This window comes from Phyllobates terribilis, unplaced genomic scaffold, assembly GCF_046119375.1.
Source record: "Phyllobates terribilis strain yellow unplaced genomic scaffold, ASM4611937v1 Scaffold_2__4_contigs__length_985480577, whole genome shotgun sequence".
NCBI classification, from domain to species: domain Eukaryota; kingdom Metazoa; phylum Chordata; class Amphibia; order Anura; family Dendrobatidae; genus Phyllobates; species Phyllobates terribilis.
The window spans coordinates 885,450,509-885,470,976 of record NW_027362762.1 but is presented as its reverse complement, the minus strand read 5'-3'; the positions used below and the strand labels follow the sequence as shown (position 1 = coordinate 885,470,976).

Below are 20,468 nucleotides of genomic sequence, written 5' to 3'. Positions count from 1 at the left end.
TGTTGAGTGCACGGCTAATATTGTGGAACACATGCTCGTGTAATGCGGGGACGGCACACTGGGAGAAATAGTGGCGGCTGTGGACTGAGTACCGAGGGACGGCCTCTGCCATCAGGTTGTGGAAAGCTTCCGTTTCCACAAGCAAAATAGGCAACATTTCAAGAGCAAGCATTCGCGAAATGTGTGAATTTAGTAGTGTGGTCTGTGGGGCGTTAGCTGCATATTTGCGCTTGCGTTCCAAGGACTGGGGTAGGGACAACTGAACGCTGCGCTGGGACAAGTGTGTGCAACGACAGGTGCAGGGCGGGAGGCATCTTGGCATGCGCCATGGACAGGGGATGGGCATGCACGCACAACAGCGGAAGAAGTAGTGGTGCCATCCGCAGACACGGTTGCTGGACCCTGGGGTTCGGCCCACTTAGTCGGGTGCTTTGTTGCCATGTGCCTGATCATGCTGGTGGTGGTCAGGCTGCTAGTTTTGCTACCCCTGCTGATGCTGGCCTGGCAGGTGGTGCAAATGGCCTTTTTGGGGTTATCTGTACAGTCTTTAAAAAATAACCAGACTTGTAAAGACCTAACAGTTGCACTGGCAACTTCCGTCGTGTTGGCGTTATGAGGAACGCTTTCCCACCTTGTGTCTACAGCGACCACACTGCTTCTTCCTGCCTGTTGTGGTGCTACACCTCTCTCCCCCTGTGTGCTCCTGTCCTTGCTCTGTGTGTCCCCCTGCCAGGTTGGATCAGTTACTATATCATCCACCACCTCGTCTTCCACTTCCGCACCCTGGTCCTCCTCCTGACTCTCTATCAATTGTGTCTCATCATCATCATCATCCACCTCTTGCGATAGTAATTGCACTTTACCACCGTCGCCTTCGTGTGACCGTGGCTACTCCAATATTTGGGCATCACTACATGCGTTCTCCTCTTCACTTACTTGAAGCTGGCCGGGTGAGAGGCCCGAATCTACAAATGGAAAAGTGAACAGCTCTTCTGAGTGTCTAAGTGTGGGATCAGTAGTCTCCGGGCACTCGGCATGGTGGATCTGGGTGAGGAATATGCGGTCCAGGCTCATGGCTACTGAGACTTGACTGTGTGGAAGACAGGGTGGAGATGGTGGTGGCCAAATGACTGGAAGCATTATCTGCTATCCAACCAATAATCTTTTCACACTGCTCTGTGTGCAATAGTGGTGCTCAGTGGTCCCCTAGTAATTGAGACAGGAAGGTCGAGGGAGAAGATGTGGGTGTTTGTTGTGGCACAATTTCACCTTGCCCACCGTCACGTCCTCGGCCTCTGCATGCACCATCACCATCACGTCCACTTCCCCGTCCCTTGCCACGCACCTTGCCCATTTTAAATGGAGGACAATATTTTCCACATTCACGAGAAATGGTTGATTTTGGAACACAGTTATATGTGATATGTCTGACAGAGAACCACGGCTTTAAATTGTAGGCCTGTAATTTACTATTATTATTCTACACGGAGACCTAGTGTGAATAGCTTCGCCGACACACTGCAACGGAATGAAAATGGAAAAAATGTATGATTTCAGAATTCTTTTCGGTGATATATCTGACAGAGAACCACGGCTTTAAATTGTAGGCCTGTAATTTACTAACATTATTCTACACGGAGACCTAGTGTGAATAGCTTCACCGACACACTGAAACAGAATGGAAAAGGAGGCCAATATTTTCCACGTTCAGTTCAAATTTCTGGATTTTTATCGCTGTAATATGGAACAGATCTGGCTTCATTCTGCAGTGAGCAGAAAAATGATGTATTCTGGATTGCTTTATAAGCAAATAACCAGGATTAAGATAAAAAAAAAATTTTTCCCTGGCCCCTGATATCTGGGGCTATGTCTAGAAATAGCAGTAATTATTACAGCAGTAGCAGACAGGACATTCAATGGACCCTCTTGTGCTGTATTATAGACTGCAGTCTGCCACATACACTGCCTGCCTGCCTAGCTCTGATTATATGTAGCTGGATTAGTCCTCAGAAGGACTGTTAGTTCAGATGGATATAGATATATGTTGTGGAATAGCTATACTAACTATGAACAAGCAAATCTCTCCCTGACGCAGCAGCAGCTCTCCCTACTCTGCCTGATTCCGGAGTAGACTGTGACGAGCATAGCGGCGTCCGGTCTTATATACACCTGATGACGCTGTGCGGCCAGCCAATCACTGTAATGCCCACAACCAACATGGCTACGGCATTACAGTGCATGGCAGGCAATCCCTGCATGTTTATTGGCTCTCTAAAGAGCACCAAACATGCAGGGAGGGGACCCGAGTTCCCGCCCGAGCAACCTGGAAACCTGGAAATACTCGCCGAGCATAGTGATGCTCGGGCGAGTACCGGGCAGTGGCGAGCGCATTCGCTCATCACTAATTACGACCTGTTATTGGCAAACATGGCTCCCTTTTGCTGTTATGTTTTTGACAAATTATTTTAGTGGCTAAATAAAATTCCAAACAGAAATAAAATGTTGGCTTCTTTCAACATTTTCCAAGACCCATAATATTTTATTTTTCCATCAATGGAGTGGTATGAGAATTTTTTGCGCAGAGTTGTGGTTTTTATTGGTCTGATTTTGAGGCACATACAACATTTACATAGCTTTTTATTTTATTATTGGGGAGAGGTTCAAGGCCCAAAATATTTTTACATTTCTAGTTTTTCTTTCTTTGCAGTGTTTCCCTTGTGGGTTACAAATTTGTATCTTTTGATAGATTGAACTTTTACGGATGCAGTGATATATATGATAAACATGCTTATTTTTTAATTTCTTTTTGGATGGAGAAAATCGGGTTGAATTGAATTTTTAGTATTTTAAAAGAACTTTTTTTTTTCTAGCTCTCATTGAAGTTTTTTGGTTCCCATAGGGGACTTGAATCAGTGATCATTTGATGGATGGATTTCACAGGAGTATAGGGCAATGAGGGGCTTCAGTAGATCCTTGGCTGACATGTCAACTCATTAGCATTCCAAGATCATATCACTGAGTGGTCCAATGGCACCCAGGTAGTCCCAGAATATTGAACCTAACTTTACCAGACAAAATTCTAGTCTCACAAAGTAAAATCACTGAATTATGGTCCAGCTTTTACAGTTGTTAGTGGCAGTCTTAGAAACCACTGCGGAGTAACCTAGCTTTCTCAGATCTTATCATCGCAGAGCTATGTCCAGCTTTCCCTGTGTCAGCAGCAGTCTCAGGACACATCATATGGTTAAAATCCAGCTTTCCTAGTGTCAGCAGCAGTCTCAGGAAATATCATTTGGTAATAGCCCAGCTTTGCCAGTGTCAGCAGCAGTCTCAGGAGATATAATTTGGTAATAGCTCAGCTTTGCCAGTGTCAGCAGCAGTCTCAGGACATATAATATGGTAATAGTACAGCTTTCCCAGTATCAGCAGCAGTCTCAGAACATATCATTTGGATTAGCTTGTAGTCCAGATTCCCAAAACTCTTTAAGTTGAAAGAATTTTTTTTTTCAAAATATGTAATTTGCTGTTTTTTACTGACATGAAAACATAAGATAAAATGGTCTTTTTATGCAGGCCGTTGTTCGGCAAAACTACATTTTATAGGAACGCTAATTTCTTCCAGATTACTGGACATATTTACAAAAGGAACAACAAGCCGACAAACAAGCAGTGATAGTAGGTCAGCAAATTGCATTTTTTTTTTATAAAGGATTAAAACCTTGTAAAGAGATATGTGCTGCCGACAATCATGCAAACTGTATGGATAGAAATGATTGCCATTAATAAAATGTACTTTCCATTTCGTCAGAGCTTGTTCAGGCATTTATCTGCCAGTGTAAATAGGCAGAAAAAAAACCCTTTCCATTCATTCCTGCTGATATTTTCTACTTAATATCTCTGGCTGTAACATGCAGATAAGATGACAGGCATTAGGCTGTATTTTAGTAAGTACCATCTGAGTTTGCCACGGCAAAGTAAAATGAAGATTGTGATATAAAAACAGGTATAGAGCATTTACCGTTACAGGTGTGCTTATCGGGAAGCAGGTAGTAGCCGTCGTCACAGGCACAGCGATAACTTCCAGGCATGTTCACACACCGCTGGTTGCAGCCGCCCTTCACTTTTTCTGGATCCTCACATTCATTAATGTCTGAAATGAAAATCAAATATTTTAAGGGAATTACGATTAGCGGCACTCATCAGTCTAAGGCGTGGGTCACACTCCGCATTCTCTCTTATCTGAGAAAATAGGTCCGATTATGCTAATCACACTGATCGGAGTGTGAGCATGGTGTGATCCGATTTTCTCGGATGAGAAGATGGAAAAAAAAATTCTCCAACTTCTCCATTCTGACAGTCTGTGGAAATCGGACCACACTCGGATGTCATGACTTGCATGGCCAAGTGTGATCGAATATCGATGCAAATTGTGCATGATATAAGATTTTCTTCGGAAAAAAATCGGACACGTGCACGGCCCCGTAGAATAACATTGGTCCGATGTTTCGTCGGATCGCACTCGGACTGAAAATACGGTCGTCTGCTCCTGCCCTAAAATGTTAGACCTTTTCAGGAATATGTTTGCTCATTTCTGAAGTTATGGAAGTTATTCTTCTTCTTACCGTGCATAAGGCCAGGTACCTATATACAGTATTTCTCTACTGTATGTTCTGTATAGATTTAATTTGCAAAAAAAAAGATAAAACTTATTTCATTTTATGACCTGTTAATTAGGAGTTCCATGGTCCAGATCTCCCCTGAGGCCATGGCCCCACTATCAGTATTTTTCTCAGGAGCAGGAGCCAAAACCAGGAGTGGGTGATAAAAGTAAAATTGGTGACTTGTTTCTATTATACCTTTTCTCTGATCGTTCCGCATCTGGTTTTGGCTCCCACTCCTGAGAAAAAATACTGACCGAATACTGATAGTGGGGCCGTGGCCTAATGCTAAGAACTGGGGGCTCTAAATCCCTGCATAGAGCCGATCCTATAAAGCAATGGATGCAAAAGAAACCGTCAAGACATGAATACCCAAACTGTGTCGTCATATGAATGCATGGAAATTAAGAAATAATACTGTGTAGTCTACGTTTTTTTTTTTTTTTTTTGCAAGATTCCTGTGCATAAAAAAACACTTATCTACACAGTAAAAATAATGCAGAACTCCATATATCAGCCTGGCGGAGGTCAGTAGGGGACTCGGGATAGGGGCTACAGGTATGTATGTAGTAGATTAGACAGTGGCATTGATGGGTGCAATATACTAGACAAGTCAATTCTTGAAGTTGATGTGTAGGAAATAGAAATAATGGGAAAACATAAAGATCTGAGAGACTTCGACAAGGGCCGAGACACTGGGTCAGAGCTTTTTCAAAGCGGCCGGCCCTACACAATGCTAGACCGGCCCTACACAATGCTAGACCGGTGACTGCAATGTTATGGCTGTCAGTGTTCATCTGTACATGTCCCTATACTGAGTCATGACATTCAGACTGAAAACATCCATTGTTTATATTGCTGGCTGCAATTACAGGGCTAGAGGACATTGCACAAGAGCAGAAAAGGGTTATACAAAAGAAAACAAAACATTTCTTTTTATTTTCACGGCTAACCAGCATTATATCTAACAAAAAAGGGAAAGGAGTTTTTACAGAAATTATTCAATAGAAACAGATGAGCCGCTTCAGAAAAAGGCCCACAGCTTCTAAACCAACCCAGTATTCAATCTTATGCAAGGAAATAAATCATCTCCTATAACCGACTGGAGTACAACTAGGATTACAATTTTTGGATTACAAATAAGCGACAAATTTGTGGTCATCAGATTCTCTGGGTTATAACTCAAGGCAGCAATGGGCACTATTTCAACCATTTCTTTTGGGTCCTCAAAACCAAAATTTTTTCCCCATCTGAGTCAAAACTGCATTTCAACCCAGGCAAAAGTGCACAAGAATATAAGCAAAGCGATACATGTTTGTCTTGTTACATATTAAGATTTGAGAGTCCTCAGTGGTTGATACCTTTTAATGGCTAATTGAAAAGATGGTAACAAATTGCAAGCTTTCGAGACTACACAGGTCTCTTCATCAGGCATGGATCAAGCCTGATGAAGAGACCTGAGTAGTCTCGAAAGCTTGTAATTTTTTACCATCTTTTCAGTTACCCATTAAAAGGTATCAACCACTGAGGACTCTCAAATCTTAATATTTTGCTATCTACTGGCTAACACGGTACAAAAATATATATTTTTCCTGTCTTGCAACACTAACATGCTTTTTCCTTTTTTTCAATATATGTAACTTAAATAAGCTATACTATTTTTGAAAAATGCTACTTCTAATTCACTATTCCATTGCATGCTTGCCTTTTCACCTGTCTTTACAGGTTCTTCCCCATCTTTTCCTCCTTTATTATCAATTTACCCTATTAAAGTTGTCACAGGTGTGTCAGGTGTAATAGACAGTCGCTCTGGATCTAGCTGTAGAATGTCACTGCGCTTGGCATTGCAGACACCTTCTTAATCCTTCTTGCTTTAAGACCCAGTGGCGAATGCCCTCCTGCTGCTGACTGACATACCCTTGCATGGGAGTTATAAACCCTCAGTTTGCTCCAGGCAATCGTCGGAGACACTTATATGTACAGGCTGGGAGAACTAGCAGTCTGCTAGCTTCTTCTCTGGTGCCCTTGGAGGACAGTTGGTGTTACTCCGCTGGTGTTTGCTCAAGTTAAGCAAATCCCCTTTGTTTGTCTACCTTGTTGTCTTTAGTTTGAAGTGGGGCCTGACCAGTGCTCACCCCTACCCCTCCCTATCTAGGGCCAAGCTCTACGGTCATCCAGGGTTTAGGGTCCTGCTCGGCGATAGGTGTGGAACCTATATAGGGACGGCAGGGTAGGCAGGGTGATATTAGATCTGCCTAGGGGTCTCCACTCGCCCTTTCCTTAGTGTTTGGGCTTCCTCCCCCTCTTTCCTTCGTGTTGCAATTAGTCTTTCCCACACCTTGCGTGACAAAAGTTTATCCTTCCCTCCTTTCCCTAATGTTCCCAACATTTGTTTATAAAAATTCTCGTGTGTATTGTATTCCCCTCCCTTTAAAAATCAATAAAAATAATCGGATGAAACATATGAGCTGTGTCTTAAACAAATCTATAAACCAAATTTCTAGATTACTTAGAAAACTTAAGTGGTTCCATGCGATCCGCAGAGTATAATCCCATTTGGGATTGTAGTTGTGACCCCCTTATTCAGAGTACTGGCTACTGTTCTTCCATTGGACATTCTCACAAGCGCAACATAATGTACCTCCTTGACATTTATGTAAAACCCCTGTCAGGCTGCTCACCCACTTATTAACCGCAGCGTAATATCTCATCACCTGACTTCAAGGACCCCTCCTTAAAGGGACTTTCTAGACTTAAAGGGGTTTTCCACAAACAAAGTACATTTTAATCAATAGATCTTGGAATAATAATAACTTCCACAATTGGATGTGCTTAAATAAAATGTTCCTGTGCTGAGATAATCTTATAAATGTGCCCATGCTGTGTACTGTGTAATGGCTGGGTCTTAGTGAACACGAACATGGTCGGATCATATCACATCTCCTGGGCAGGGGAGGAAGCAAAAGAGTGTACAGACAGGACAATATGGGATCACAGAAAGAATCAGCTGCTATCCCCTGCTGTCCTGTCTGTGTACTCTCTTTTGCTCCCTCCCTTGCCCAGGTACTGTATATTATTATTACATTTACTCAGGAATTTCATCTTTTTTTAACAAATCATATTTTACTGTACATAAAAAAAGCCATGCTTATGAGGAGAGCGAGACAGAAAGTGTCACTGACCTTCATCACAACGCACTCCCCGCCAGCCGGGTTTACAAACACAGGTAAAATCTCCTTTTCCATCCTTGCATTCCTTATATCCATCTTTATTACATGGTAACGGCTTACACTGGTCTGGAAGAGCTATAAAATAAATGTGATACACAAATAAGAAATAGTGAGTCAGAATGAAAACTTGAAAGAGTAATCAACATTTTAATGTTTTTTTTCATAAATCGATATCCCGTCAAAATAAGCAACTTTGAAATATATATTATCAGAGAAATCTGCTTCTTTCGCCACTTGAACTGATGTTTCATTCTCAAAATTCTCAATTTTTTTTTTAAAGTGGTAAAAGTTAATGCTTTTAAAGTTGTATGAAGTTCTATAAAGTTCTATAAAGTTCTATGAAGTTCTACCTGTCATTTCAGAAGAACTTGTAGCGGAATGTCTGTGTCTGTTTCTAGTTCCTCCCTCCTTCTCCCCCCTCCATAGAATTTTATAAGCACCAACTGTCATCTCCTATCTAAGTAATGGGAAAATTTGTCTTCCGTGAATGCAGATTTTACCTGTGAACTGACAGTGAATGATCAGTCCAGGAGGAGAAAGAAGATGATCATTCGGATGAGACGTGTTACAAAGTTTCTTATTTTCATGTGTATTACTGATTTATGAAATAAAAATGAACGACGGTTTTAATAAAAGGGCGGCTTTCGCTATAGCGGACACAGCTTCCCTATGTATAAGATTAAGTTCCCCTGATGAGTTTCTGGTGAGTTTTTGACGCTGCAGAATTTTTTTCGCTGGGCAGAAAAATGCATCATCTTAGGCAAAAGTATGTGCATATGTTGAGCATTTGGATGCAGAAATTTCTTGGCAGGAAAAACACAGCGGCAAAAACGCACTGTGTGCACATGGCCCTAAAGAAATCTCAGGTCCACTGTGCTGTGCGTAAACTGACCTGCGGTGCGTGTTTGAAATCTGCAAAATTTCAATTTCTCTGGTGGGTACGCTGTCTAAATAAAGCCTCAACAAAGCCAAATACCAAGAAGTATCAAAAACAAAGCAGCTTTATTTAAAACATGACATATCAAAACAAGATACTGATTGTGGGAACTTAGCCTAACATCATCCATTTACTTGAAGGGCTGGCATGTAATACTGTATGCAACAGCCACCGCAGGGGAAATGTATGGCCTGACAAGGCTTTTCTGGGGACAAGGGCTTTTATTTCCTTTTATCTTAAATACTGATGACCTATCCTTAGGATATTTTCATCAATATCAGACTGTTGGGGTCTGACATTCGAGACCTCCACAATCAGCTATTTGCAGGCCCTGCAGCGGCAAGAAGTAGCTATTGTACAGAGCAGGGAAACCACAACATCATACCTTGTGTAGTAGCTTTCTCCAGTACTGCAGCTCAGCTCCAATTCACTTCAATAGGAGCTGCACTACCCATGAACAGGGACGTAACGATTGCGGTCACGACCGGGCCCATGTGGGTGGGTTATCATGCAGGTGAGGGGCCTGCCGACGCCAGCAAATACTTCAGTTGGATGTATGCCCTCGGACGCACATCCAGTTGAAGTGTATTGAGGTGCACAGACCCATTGGGTTCATGTGCAGCAATACACACTGCCGGCCAATCAGAGGCCAGCAGCTGATGTTGGCGTGCACGTAACTTGCACGCTGAAGTTTGCTGCCGGCTTCAGAAGAGGATGCCGCGCGGCGGGGGAGCGGAGGGAAGGTGAGTAGAAATGTTTATTTTTTTTGCAAGAATTAAACAACAGCAGCAGAACGGGGGACATATACAAAAGGATGGGGGATATATACCAGGATTGGGCCCAGGATAAGGGACATCTATACCAGGATAAGGGACATTAATACTGGGAAGGGGCCCAAGATGTGGAATATATATACCAGGATGAAGCCCAGAATAAGGGACATATACCAGAATAAGAGTCATATAACAGGATGGGGGATATATATATATACACCAGGGGCCCATCGGATTCTAATTACGCCACGGCTCATGAACATCCTTTATTCAATGTACGGAGCAGTGGTTCTTAACTCCATAAACTACTTATTTCTGGCCACTATGGGACATGCAAACAGCTGATCAATGGTATAAGGTATCGGACTCCCAGCGACCTGATAGTGATGACCTATCCTAAGAATACAAGAAAAAAATATCTTTGGATGGTGTTAGCCTGTCGATTGAATAATAAAACTTGAGAGTCCTCAGAGGTGATACCTTACAATGACTCACAGAAGAAGTGATGACATCCTCTTTTCAGTTAGCCATTAAAAGGTATCACCTCTGAGGACTCATTTTTATCTTTATTCTAAGGATAGATCGTCAATGTCCAAGTCTTGTGACAACCAAGTTTTTGTCATACTTGGTTAATAGCACAATACTTTGATTAAATCCTGTGTATAAGTAGACATATTTCCTTTTCAGATTCATGATCTCTTATCCTCCATTTATTCACTTACTAAAACAATTCTTTTAAACTTCTATCAGTCATCCTTTAAAAAAACAGCAGCTCTGTGTCTATCCATAAGGCTGAGTTCACACGAGCTTATAAAAAAAATAACCGATTTTCAACCAGAAAAAAAGGGACGCTAATCATCTCCATTGTTACCCATATGCAATCCGTATGGGATCAGTATGGGATCCATTTTATACATCAGCAGTTGTTAAAATTTACAAGACCAAATAAAGTTTCCAATATTAAATAATTACAATGTATCAGGTTGAGCCCTATGGGATCTGATTTTTTTTTCTGCATCCATAGACCTGAACAGTTGAGTCTCATCCGACATACGGAAGAAACTAGCGCACGCTGTAGTTTTTTCACGCGCAGATTTGGTCCTTGAAAAAAAAAAAGTCCAATTGAATAATATTGGACCTGGTGCTTTTCATGGACGGCACTCGGATTGAAAATACAGTTGTGGAAACTTGGCCTAAGGAATAGGAATTATCTGGAAATACTGTGCGGCCCCATAGACTTCTATGGATGGATTATTAGGACCCCGTACAACCTACATCATGTGTACTCCGTTAAATAAAGAAATAATATACAAACCATTAATGCAAGATCTCAGATCAGCGGGTCCATCAAAATTCAGGTAACTGGTCTTATCATCTTTATCTCGATAATTTCCAATGCAGGCTATAAAAGATAAAATGCGTATACTTAAAAAAATGAAATAAAATGTTACATTTTAATAAAAACTATATAAACTGCCTAAAAAGTTACAGAAAATGGGCCATTAATGTGTGCTTCACCTCTCAGTATCCTTACCTTTAGGCCATGTTCACACGTTCAGTATTTGGTCAGTATTTTACATCAGTATTTCCAAGGAAAAACCAGGAGTGGGTGAAAAATGCAGACGTGATGACGTGTTTCTATAACATTTTTCCTCTGATTGTTCCTCTACTGGTTTTGTCTTATAAATACTGATGTAAAATACTGACCGATACTGATAGTGTGAACGTGGCTTTATGGTGATCATTGTAGTAGTATTAGAAGTTGCATATACCATCAAAGTTATTTTCCACACATAAAAACATTAACATTTTAATGCACCTTAACTGTTAGCCCTACTTACCCAAATATCTTGGATAAAAATATTCCTAAAATTTAAAAAAAATAATATATTATTATAAACATTTTTTCATATGACAAAACAAAATAATATTTTTGAAACTCGGACAACCCCTTCTGCATTACCCTATTCCCCCATGTAAAATAAAAGCCTATACTCACCTCCGGTGTCGGTGCTGTTTAAACCATGACGGCATCTGTTCTCCCGTCACTCGCGTGACATTGTTATGTCCCATGAGAACTGACCTCAGGAAGAAGTGGGAAAGCAGCAGCAGTTCTCACTTTGGATGTCGCCTGATGCTGCCTATTAGTGGCACACAAGCCCCGGGAGACAAAGCACCGACGTCACTAGAACCGTGCCGGCACCAGAAGTGAATACAGGCTGATTTTATTTTACATGGGGAGAATAGAGTAGTGGACAATCCCTTTAACTTTTCAAAATAAGCACTTTTGAATTGAGGAGAGCAGTAAAGGATATACCATAGCCTAGCCACAGATATCCAGAGGTAAACACTGACGCACTGCTGAGCTGGCTGTCAGTCAAAGTGCTGGGGCGTGCTTACAGCACACCTGCTTGACTGAAAGCAGGCGGCTTCAGAGAGGAATAAAGTTCATTTTCTCCCAGGAGCCGCACTTTCAGTACGGAAGCCGGGCACCTTTCTAACACTATTAACCTGAAGATTTACCTTATATCTGCAGGTTAATGGAGTTATCCGTTGTGACAGGTTCCCTCTAAGGATGCTTTCACATTACGTTCTGTGTCCCCGTTGGGGCATACGTCCGAAATCCCCCTCAAAATGGGGTCCGGACATATGCGCCGATGGGGTCATAGACCGTAATGATGACGGCAGAGCAAATGTGTGCTTTGCCGTGCATCATTTTCAGGTGTTTCCACCTACTGGAGGTGGATACTCAGATGTAGTAGACTGAGTGTAGTCGTAGACTCTCGAAAATGGTGCAGATCAGTGCGCATTTTCGCTCTGCCGTCACCATTACAGTCTATGGCCCCGGTGGCGCATACGTCTGGACCCCGTTTAATTCATGCGCTACCATCACTCTGTTCAAAGAAGGGCACGTCACAGCCATGTTCTCTGGATCAGATGGAGTCACAGAGGTGGGACCCCCAGCAATTAGCAAGTTGTTACCTATCTTTTCTAGACCAGATTTATCTGTGACGGATTTACAATTTATATGTATATTGGCAGCTTCAAATTTTTCTTTACAAAACAATATTGACCACAGTAATGCAATATTTAAATAGAGTCTGCCAGCACAAAATCACTGCTCAAATCAAGCCCAGGCACTTGATGCACCCCTGGGGTGGCCAAACAGTTGAGTACACCTTCACATCTTTTCCATTTATCTCAGCCCTTCTATGACCGAAAAGTCATAGCTGAAGATGGGGCAGAGAAAAAAACATTTAGGTAGGAAGGTGCACTGAGATGTTTGGCCACACCAAGGGTTCACCAAATGCCTGCACTTGAATTAAAGGGAGTCTGTCTGCACAAAATAACTATTCAAAACATCAGGGGAAAAAGTGCAAAAATAAGAACAGACCTTACCGTCTCAGGGTTATTCTCAAAAACCTCCCGGGCTTCTTCTTTATTACACAATTCTTCAACACATTCTCGTTCAAGGTCCCCAGCTTTACTCTCTTCAAAAAATGAATTTGCTCTCTTTTTCCGTATAAGAAATTGTGATGCAGCCTGAGGAGGCAAAACTGTGTCCAGAAAACTAAGTTACACTGAACTTTGAAGAAGCTATTAAGACATTAGAAAAATATGTCTGATGCTATGATAAGGCTTTGTTCACATTAACCTCAGAGCCTGGGTTGCCAATTCCTTCAAATTCGAGAAGAAAAACATGGCGGCCTGCAGCAGTATTATTCCTGTCAACACTTCACTCTACCCTAATGTCACCATTAGGGCGCCGTTAGACGACCGTATAAATCAGACCAAGATTGGAACGCAGTACACAGACTGTCCGGCGGCTCTCCCGACCCGAGCGTTACAGTAGCATAGAAACACATGAAGCTGTCAGGCTTAGGTCGGGAGAGCCGCCAGCCAGTCCGGGTACTGCATTCTGATCTTGGTCCGATAAACTACTGTCTTAAAAGCTTCCAAGCCAACTCTCCCACAAAGTCCAAAAGGCTCTCAAGAAAAAGGGAAGACTTATTGGACTCATAGAAAAGTTGGAAAATCTTCCAGAATCTTCCCAAAAACTCTTGGAAGCTGAGTGCTTTTTGTATGTCTTCTTTGGCACTGAGATGCTCCATCCAGATGCACATGATGGGGCAAGAAATAGGGCATGGATGGGGCATAGCCTTCAAAAAAATGGATGTGGTTTTGCAAAAAGAAAAAAACTTCCCATATGAACTGTCCTAAGAGTTGACAAGTATAGTTAAAAGTGTATGTATTTAAAATACAAGTACAGTATATCTGCTAATAAATCATAAAAATACATGTAAATAGATAGTGAGTCTACTTCGAAAACCATCCAACAAACGACTATAATTATACTACAAAGCAGTCACCTTGTAGCCGCGGCTATTCTTCATTCATGCACAGCTTTTGCCTGACTGCTCAGAAAAGTTTATAAATTGGGAAAAAGGGTTAAGACAGTAGGGAAAAGTCATATATGGCTGCTGGGCTGATGAGCTACAGATAGGAATGCTGACACTTCTGCCCTAGAGTGTCTTCTGCATCTTCTACACCTCCCTCCTCTTGTCAATTAAGGATCTCTGAGTGTCTTCAGAGGGTTGATGTTATTAGTTTACACTGCTTGGAGCCCCCAGCATGTGTGTTATTATGCCAATGAAGTCCTTTAGAAGTGAGTCTCTGACCCAGGACATTTTAGCTATTAGTATGAGGGGAACATGACTACAAAGAGAGTCCCTCACTTAGGAGCACCTTGAGGAGGAGCACCCTGAGGAGAGGCACCCTGAGGAGGAGCACCCTGAGGAGGAGCACCTTGAATGTTTATGTATGACACAGACAATACACTGATTTTGGAACTGCTTTTCTTTCCTCTTGATTGCTCAACAGTGAAATGAAGCATTTACTGGCAGGTTCACCCCCGGTTGACCGCTCGGGGTCTTAGCAACAGGACACTCTGTGATTAGCTTATCTTCATGGAACCAGAGCTGCATTGTCCAAAGAGGACAAAATCTTTAAAAAGAACCTGACAGCTGATTCATGCTGCCCGAATCATGAGTAGCATGATTTAGATACCGGCGCTGTTATTGCAGCCAAGTTTTACTCTGAAACACTACAGCCAAGGATGATGCAACAAGTCCAAAAGCAGGATCCCCAGAAGCTTCCACCTGCCCCCATACGCTTTACTCTCAGGTCTCATCCAAAACCCAAACAAAGGGAGAAACCTGTCAGTCAAGGGCAATGGGCCAGGGAGAACCAGCCAGGGACCTTCTTAGACTAGTCATTTGAGATGCAACGCGTAGTCCCTGCCCAACTTAATAAGTATGTTTTCTCTGAAACGTAACAGAGTAAAACATACACATCTCCAATAACACAGCCGGTCTCTGATTCATGCTGATTGTGGTTCATGTTGCTTTTAGAGGGTCTTCAGTAGAGATGAGCGAATTCGAACTGTAGAGTTCGGGGTTCGTGCCAGACACCTAGTGTCCGGCGCGGAAGTCCAAACACGGACTTCTCCTGGAAGTCCGTTTTACAGTTTGGGGAGGAGAGACAGAGACAGAGAGAGAGACAGCTCCAAAGTTCGGGTCCCCATTGATTTCTATGGGGTTCGGGTTCAGGTTCAGGTACAGTTCTCACCTAGTGTCTGGCGCGGAAGTCCAAACACGGACGTCTCCTGGAAGTCCGTTTTACAGTTTGGGGAGGAGAGACAGAGACAGAGAGAGAGACAGCTCCAAAGTTCGGGTCCCCATTGATTTCTATGGGGTTCGGGTTCAGGTTCAGGTACAGTTCTCACCTAGTGTCTGGCGCGGAAGTCCAAACACGGACGTCTCCTGGAAGTCCGTTTTACAGTTTGGGGAGGAGAGACAGAGACAGAGAGCGAGACAGCTCCAAAGTTCGGGTCCCCATTGATTTATATGGGGTTCGGGTTTAGGTTCAAGTTCAGGTACAGTTCTGGTACCCAAACCGAACTTTGGACTAGAGTTCGGTTGAACCTGAACTTCCACAGGTCCGCTCATCCCTAGTCTTCAGTGACAGATATCCTTTAAACAATCATTGGGCCTGATATGTAGATTGTGAGCCCTCGCGGGCAGGGTCCTCGCTCCTCCTGTACCAGTCGCTGTCACATTGTGTTCAAGATTATTGTAACTGTTCTTGTATTATACCCCTTTTCACATGTAAAGCGCCATGGAATAAATGGCGCTATAATAATAAATAATAATAATAATAATGTTTTAAACATGTCAACCCCAAACAAATTACATTAAAGTTGGCCTAATCTGTCTATATCACCAAACCATCTAATTTGTATGGAAAGAAGAAGGTTATCAGAGCAAAAAAGGATCCAGCATGTTAAATTGCAAAGTCTGATCCTTTTGTTTTTCTGGGAGATAAGTTGCGATGGGGTCTGGCTACAGCTTAAAGCATCAGTTCGAAAATGGACTATGATGCATGGACAGGCCGCAGTTCTCCTGACCCAAATTTGGCAGCCTCATAGGTATATACATACACAGGCCATGTATTACAGACATCAGACTGAGGCTTAAAGTCGATATCGTCAGGATACAAGACATTCTAATGTGTATGGTGGCCTCACAACTCTTCTCTGACAGATGATATTGGGGGAGAGAAAAACACGGTTGATAGAATTTCAACGGTGGGTCCTCTTGTTGTGCGCTGAGATATGTCACTTGCCAGATGAATCTGTCAGCAGCTCTCTCATGGAGAACACAGGAATGATCGTTCAAGCCTGTGTCTGGAGGTGAAGGGAAAAATAGCTGCCAGCCAAAAGATAGTTTGGTAGTCAGCTATGGGGCCGATATTCCAAAAATATGCATCATTGGCCGAGGTGAGTGTGCACGTGTATGGAGCAATAGAGTGTGCATGTGTATGGAGCAGTAGAGTGTGCACGTGTATGGAGCAGTAGTGTGCACATGTATGGAGCAGTAGAGTGTGCACGCGTATGGAGCAGTAGAGTGTGCACATGTATGGAGCAGTAGAGTGTGCATGTGTATGGAGCAGTAGAGTGTGCACGTGTATGGAGCAGTTGACTGTGCACGTGTATGGAGCAGTAGAGTGTGCACGTGTATGGAGCAGTAGAGTGTGCACGTGTATGGAGCAGTAGAGTGTGCACGTGTATGGAGCAGTAGAGTGTGCACGTGTATGGAGCAGTAGAGTGTGCACGTGTATGGAGCAGTAGAGTGTGCACGTGTATGGAGCAGTAGGGTGTGCACGTGTATGGAGCAGTAGAGTGTGCACGTGTATGGAGCAGTAGAGTGTGAACGTGAATGGAGTAGAGTGTGCACGTGTATGGAGCAGTAGAGTGTGCACGTGTATGGAGCAGTAGAGTGTGCACGTGTATGGAGCAGTAGAGTGTGCACGTGTATGGAGCAGTTGACTGTGCACGTGTATGGAGCAGTAGAGTGTGCACGTGTATGGAGCAGTAGAGTGTGCACATGTATGGAGCAGTAGAGTGTGCACGCGTATGGAGCAGTAGAGTGTGCACGCGTATGGAGCAGTAGAGTGTGCACGCGTATGGAGCAGTAGAGTGTGCACGTGTATGGAGCAGTAGAGTGTGCACGTGTATGGAGCAGTAGAGTGTGCACGTGTATGGAGCAGTAGAGTGTGCACGTGTATGGAGCAGTAGAGTGTGCACATGTATGGAGCAGTAGAGTGTGCACGTGTATGGAGCAGTAGAGTGTGCACATGTATGGAGCAGTAGAGTGTGCACGTGTATGGAGCAGTAGAGTGTGCACGTGTATGGAGCAGTAGAGTGTGCACGTGTATGGAGCAGTAGTGTGCACATGTATGGAGCAGTAGAGTGTGCACGCGTATGGAGCAGTAGAGTGTGCACATGTATGGAGCAGTAGAGTGTGCACGTGTATGGAGCAGTAGAGTGTGCACGTGTATGGAGCAGTAGAGTGTGCACATGTATGGAGCAGTAGAGTGTGCACGTGTATGGAGCAGTAGAGTGTGCACGTGTATGGAGCAGTAGAGTATGCACGTGTATGGAGCAGTAGAGTGTGCACGTGTATGGAGCAGTAGAGTGTGCACATGTATGGAGTAGTCGGTAAAGATATGAGGCTGACTTTATTTTTTAATGCATTCTTCCACTACTTTCACATCACGTTTATAAGTGCAGCATAACTTCAGAAAGATGATTCAACATAATAGTGCAATAGTCACAGGAAATGAGAAAAGAAACTAAAAAAGCTAAATACATTGTAAACAAAAGCATCAGTAATAAAAAACCAACAAAAACACAAGATGCAAAGAGATGATAAACAACAGGATGTAAAAGAACAATAAAGGAACAGGCTGGATACATGGTGATCTGTGTTTACAGGCCACACACTGTCGGCTCGTAGCCTGGTATCCACTTAGCCCTCAGCATATACAAATGTACTTTGGATTGTATTTCTGTCTGAGACTAAGATGCATGTAATGCTCTTATATCTCTGACTCCACAGTTCCTATTAGAGATTCCTGGATGATTCCGAAACTCTTAGTATTTATCCCTATTATTACTGTGTTGCACAACATATAGTAGAACAAGATACAAAGGGAAAGAATGAAAATACTTACAAGTGCGCCCTTCACACAGAGAAGTAATGAAGAGAGAGGAGGCCAGCAGGACCAGACTCAGGGAGCTCATTAACTTCATGATCCGTTAGCAGCACAGAGGAGCCAGCTATGGCCAGGCCTGCACAGCGCTGTCTGTGAGCTCAGCCCAGCCTCTCCTCCACCACACTGGCTGGGGGGAGTTCAGATGCAGAAGCTGGAGAAAGGCCCAATGGCTCCAGGGCTTTTCCAGGAAACATCCCTCCCCTGACATGACAAGTACACAAACACCATGGGACCAGGTCTCCACATGGACTCTTCTGACTTATGGGAACAGTGGGAATTGCAAAACATCTGGGTATTTGTATTAAGCAACTCTCCCAGTTAGCGCAGGGAACTCGTGTGGATAAACTGATTACATTGACTTTTATCTTAAAGGGGTTCTGCGGGATTAACATTCACGGCCCGATCCATTATTGCATTTGCACCTGTTTTTTTCAAAAATGCCTGATGAAGAGGCCTGAGTACTCTGGAAAGCTTGCAATTTGTTACCATCTTTTCAGTTAGCCATTAAAAGTTATCAACCACTGAGGACTCTGAAATCTAAATATTTTACTATCTACTGGCTAACACGGTACAAAGATATATTTTTACTGTATTTTTCTTCAATAAATTTTTGTGTTTTTCACCAGCGCCTTATTCTTCTTTTAATTTTTGCCTTTTTTAAAGTCTTTTTTATGTGTAACTGCACAAAAATAGGGCACACGGATACCAGCCGAAAAAAGGGTCAAATAGATATAATGAATATAAAACAAGACAAATAGGTGACAACAAATTGGGACAGACTCCAAGTCTACTCCAGAAAAAAGTTTAGCAACAATGAAAAGTTATGTGATAATTAATCTATTGGAACCGGTGCCAGTCATGATTTGCAAGGTGTGCTAATAAAATATACAATTCATATAACCTAACCACTAATAACATATCAAAAAAGGTTAAGATAATTTTTAACTACATTATTGCTGACTGGCTGAGTGTCCCTTCACCCAAGCGTTTCGCCCTTCTTCATCAGGGGGTGTGTTGGGGAAGACACAGCTTATAATGAATGTATCAGCCAATAGAATCATGCGAAGACAGTCATGATGGATGGACAATTGAATTATACCTGATTGGTTGAGCCCGCTTTGTATTAGCGGCGCATGACACGTCAACACCTCGTCCAATGTAAAACTGGTCTTCTGGTTTTTGGATAATGCAACACAGATGCAGCATAGGTTCCATGACTAAGGTCAAATGTGGCCACAATCAGCCCAGACCATATACTACCTGCTAAACCGGGAGGTACGCTGACAGAAAATGTGCACACTAGAGCATCCGATACTTAGACATAAGATACATTCACAAATAAAGTTACATATTACAGTTATATATGCAAGACAGATGACAGTAAAAGGCAATTCAGCTGTATATTAAGTTGACCTACCAACCCATGAGAAGATAATGAATTAGCACTACAACCACTACAAAATAATGATATACAAGTGCTTCTCACTAAATTAGAATATCAAAAAGTTAATTTATTTCAGTTCTTCAATACAAAAAGTAAAACTCATATATTATACAGAGTCATTACAAACAGAGTGATCTATTTCAAGTGTTTATTTCTGTTAATGTTGATGATTATGGCTTACAGCCAATGAAATCACAAAAGTCATTATCTCAGTAAATTAGAATACTTTATAACAACAGCTTGAAAAATGTTTTTAAAATCCGAAATGTTGTCCGACTGAAATGTATGTTCAGTAAATGCTCTCAATACTTGGTTGGGGCTCCTTTTGCATCAATTACTGCATCAATGCGGCGTGGCATGGAGGCGATCAGCCTGTGGCACTGCTGATGTGTTATGGAAGCCCAGGTGGCTTTGATAGCAGCCTTCAGCTCGTCTGCATTGTTGGGTCTGGTGTCTCTCATCTTCCTCTTGACAATTAACTTTTTGATGATATTCTAATTTAGTGAGAATCACTTGTAGATTATGAACACTAAAGCGCTAAGAGTCTAATATATAACTAATACAACATAGTGACAAAATGTGCATAAGTAAAAATATCTGCATATGAAGTAAAGTATATATGATTAAAAGAGCCCTTTAACCATTTTGAACACTTTAAACTGGCCACATCATTGAAGAGTTACTACACATTTGTCTCTGGGGGTGTGTACTTCTTCCCATGCATCCAATCATAAGCAGGCAGAGTCATGCAGGGAAGAAAAGAACACTCCTTCCTCTCCAGCTACTGATCTATGCAGCTACTGTATAGCG

At 42.5% G+C, this 20,468-nt stretch overlaps 1 protein-coding gene across 1 annotated transcript in view; it reads right to left on the bottom strand.

Moving 5' to 3' along the window:
* Positions 1-18,426, bottom strand: part of PROS1 (protein S) — an 83,422-nt gene extending 64,996 nt beyond the window's left edge. Inside the window, exons 1-6 of the mRNA XM_073668180.1 lie at positions 18,173-18,426; positions 12,998-13,155; positions 11,440-11,464; positions 10,914-11,000; positions 7,841-7,963; positions 4,019-4,150 (exon numbers count right to left, since the gene is read on the bottom strand). Coding sequence (XP_073524281.1) covers positions 4,019-4,150; positions 7,841-7,963; positions 10,914-11,000; positions 11,440-11,464; positions 12,998-13,155; positions 18,173-18,251 — 604 coding nt within the window. The 5' untranslated portion in view covers positions 18,252-18,426. The remainder of the gene's footprint in view (positions 1-4,018; positions 4,151-7,840; positions 7,964-10,913; positions 11,001-11,439; positions 11,465-12,997; positions 13,156-18,172) is intronic.
* Between the last annotated feature and the right edge of the window lie 2,042 nt (positions 18,427-20,468).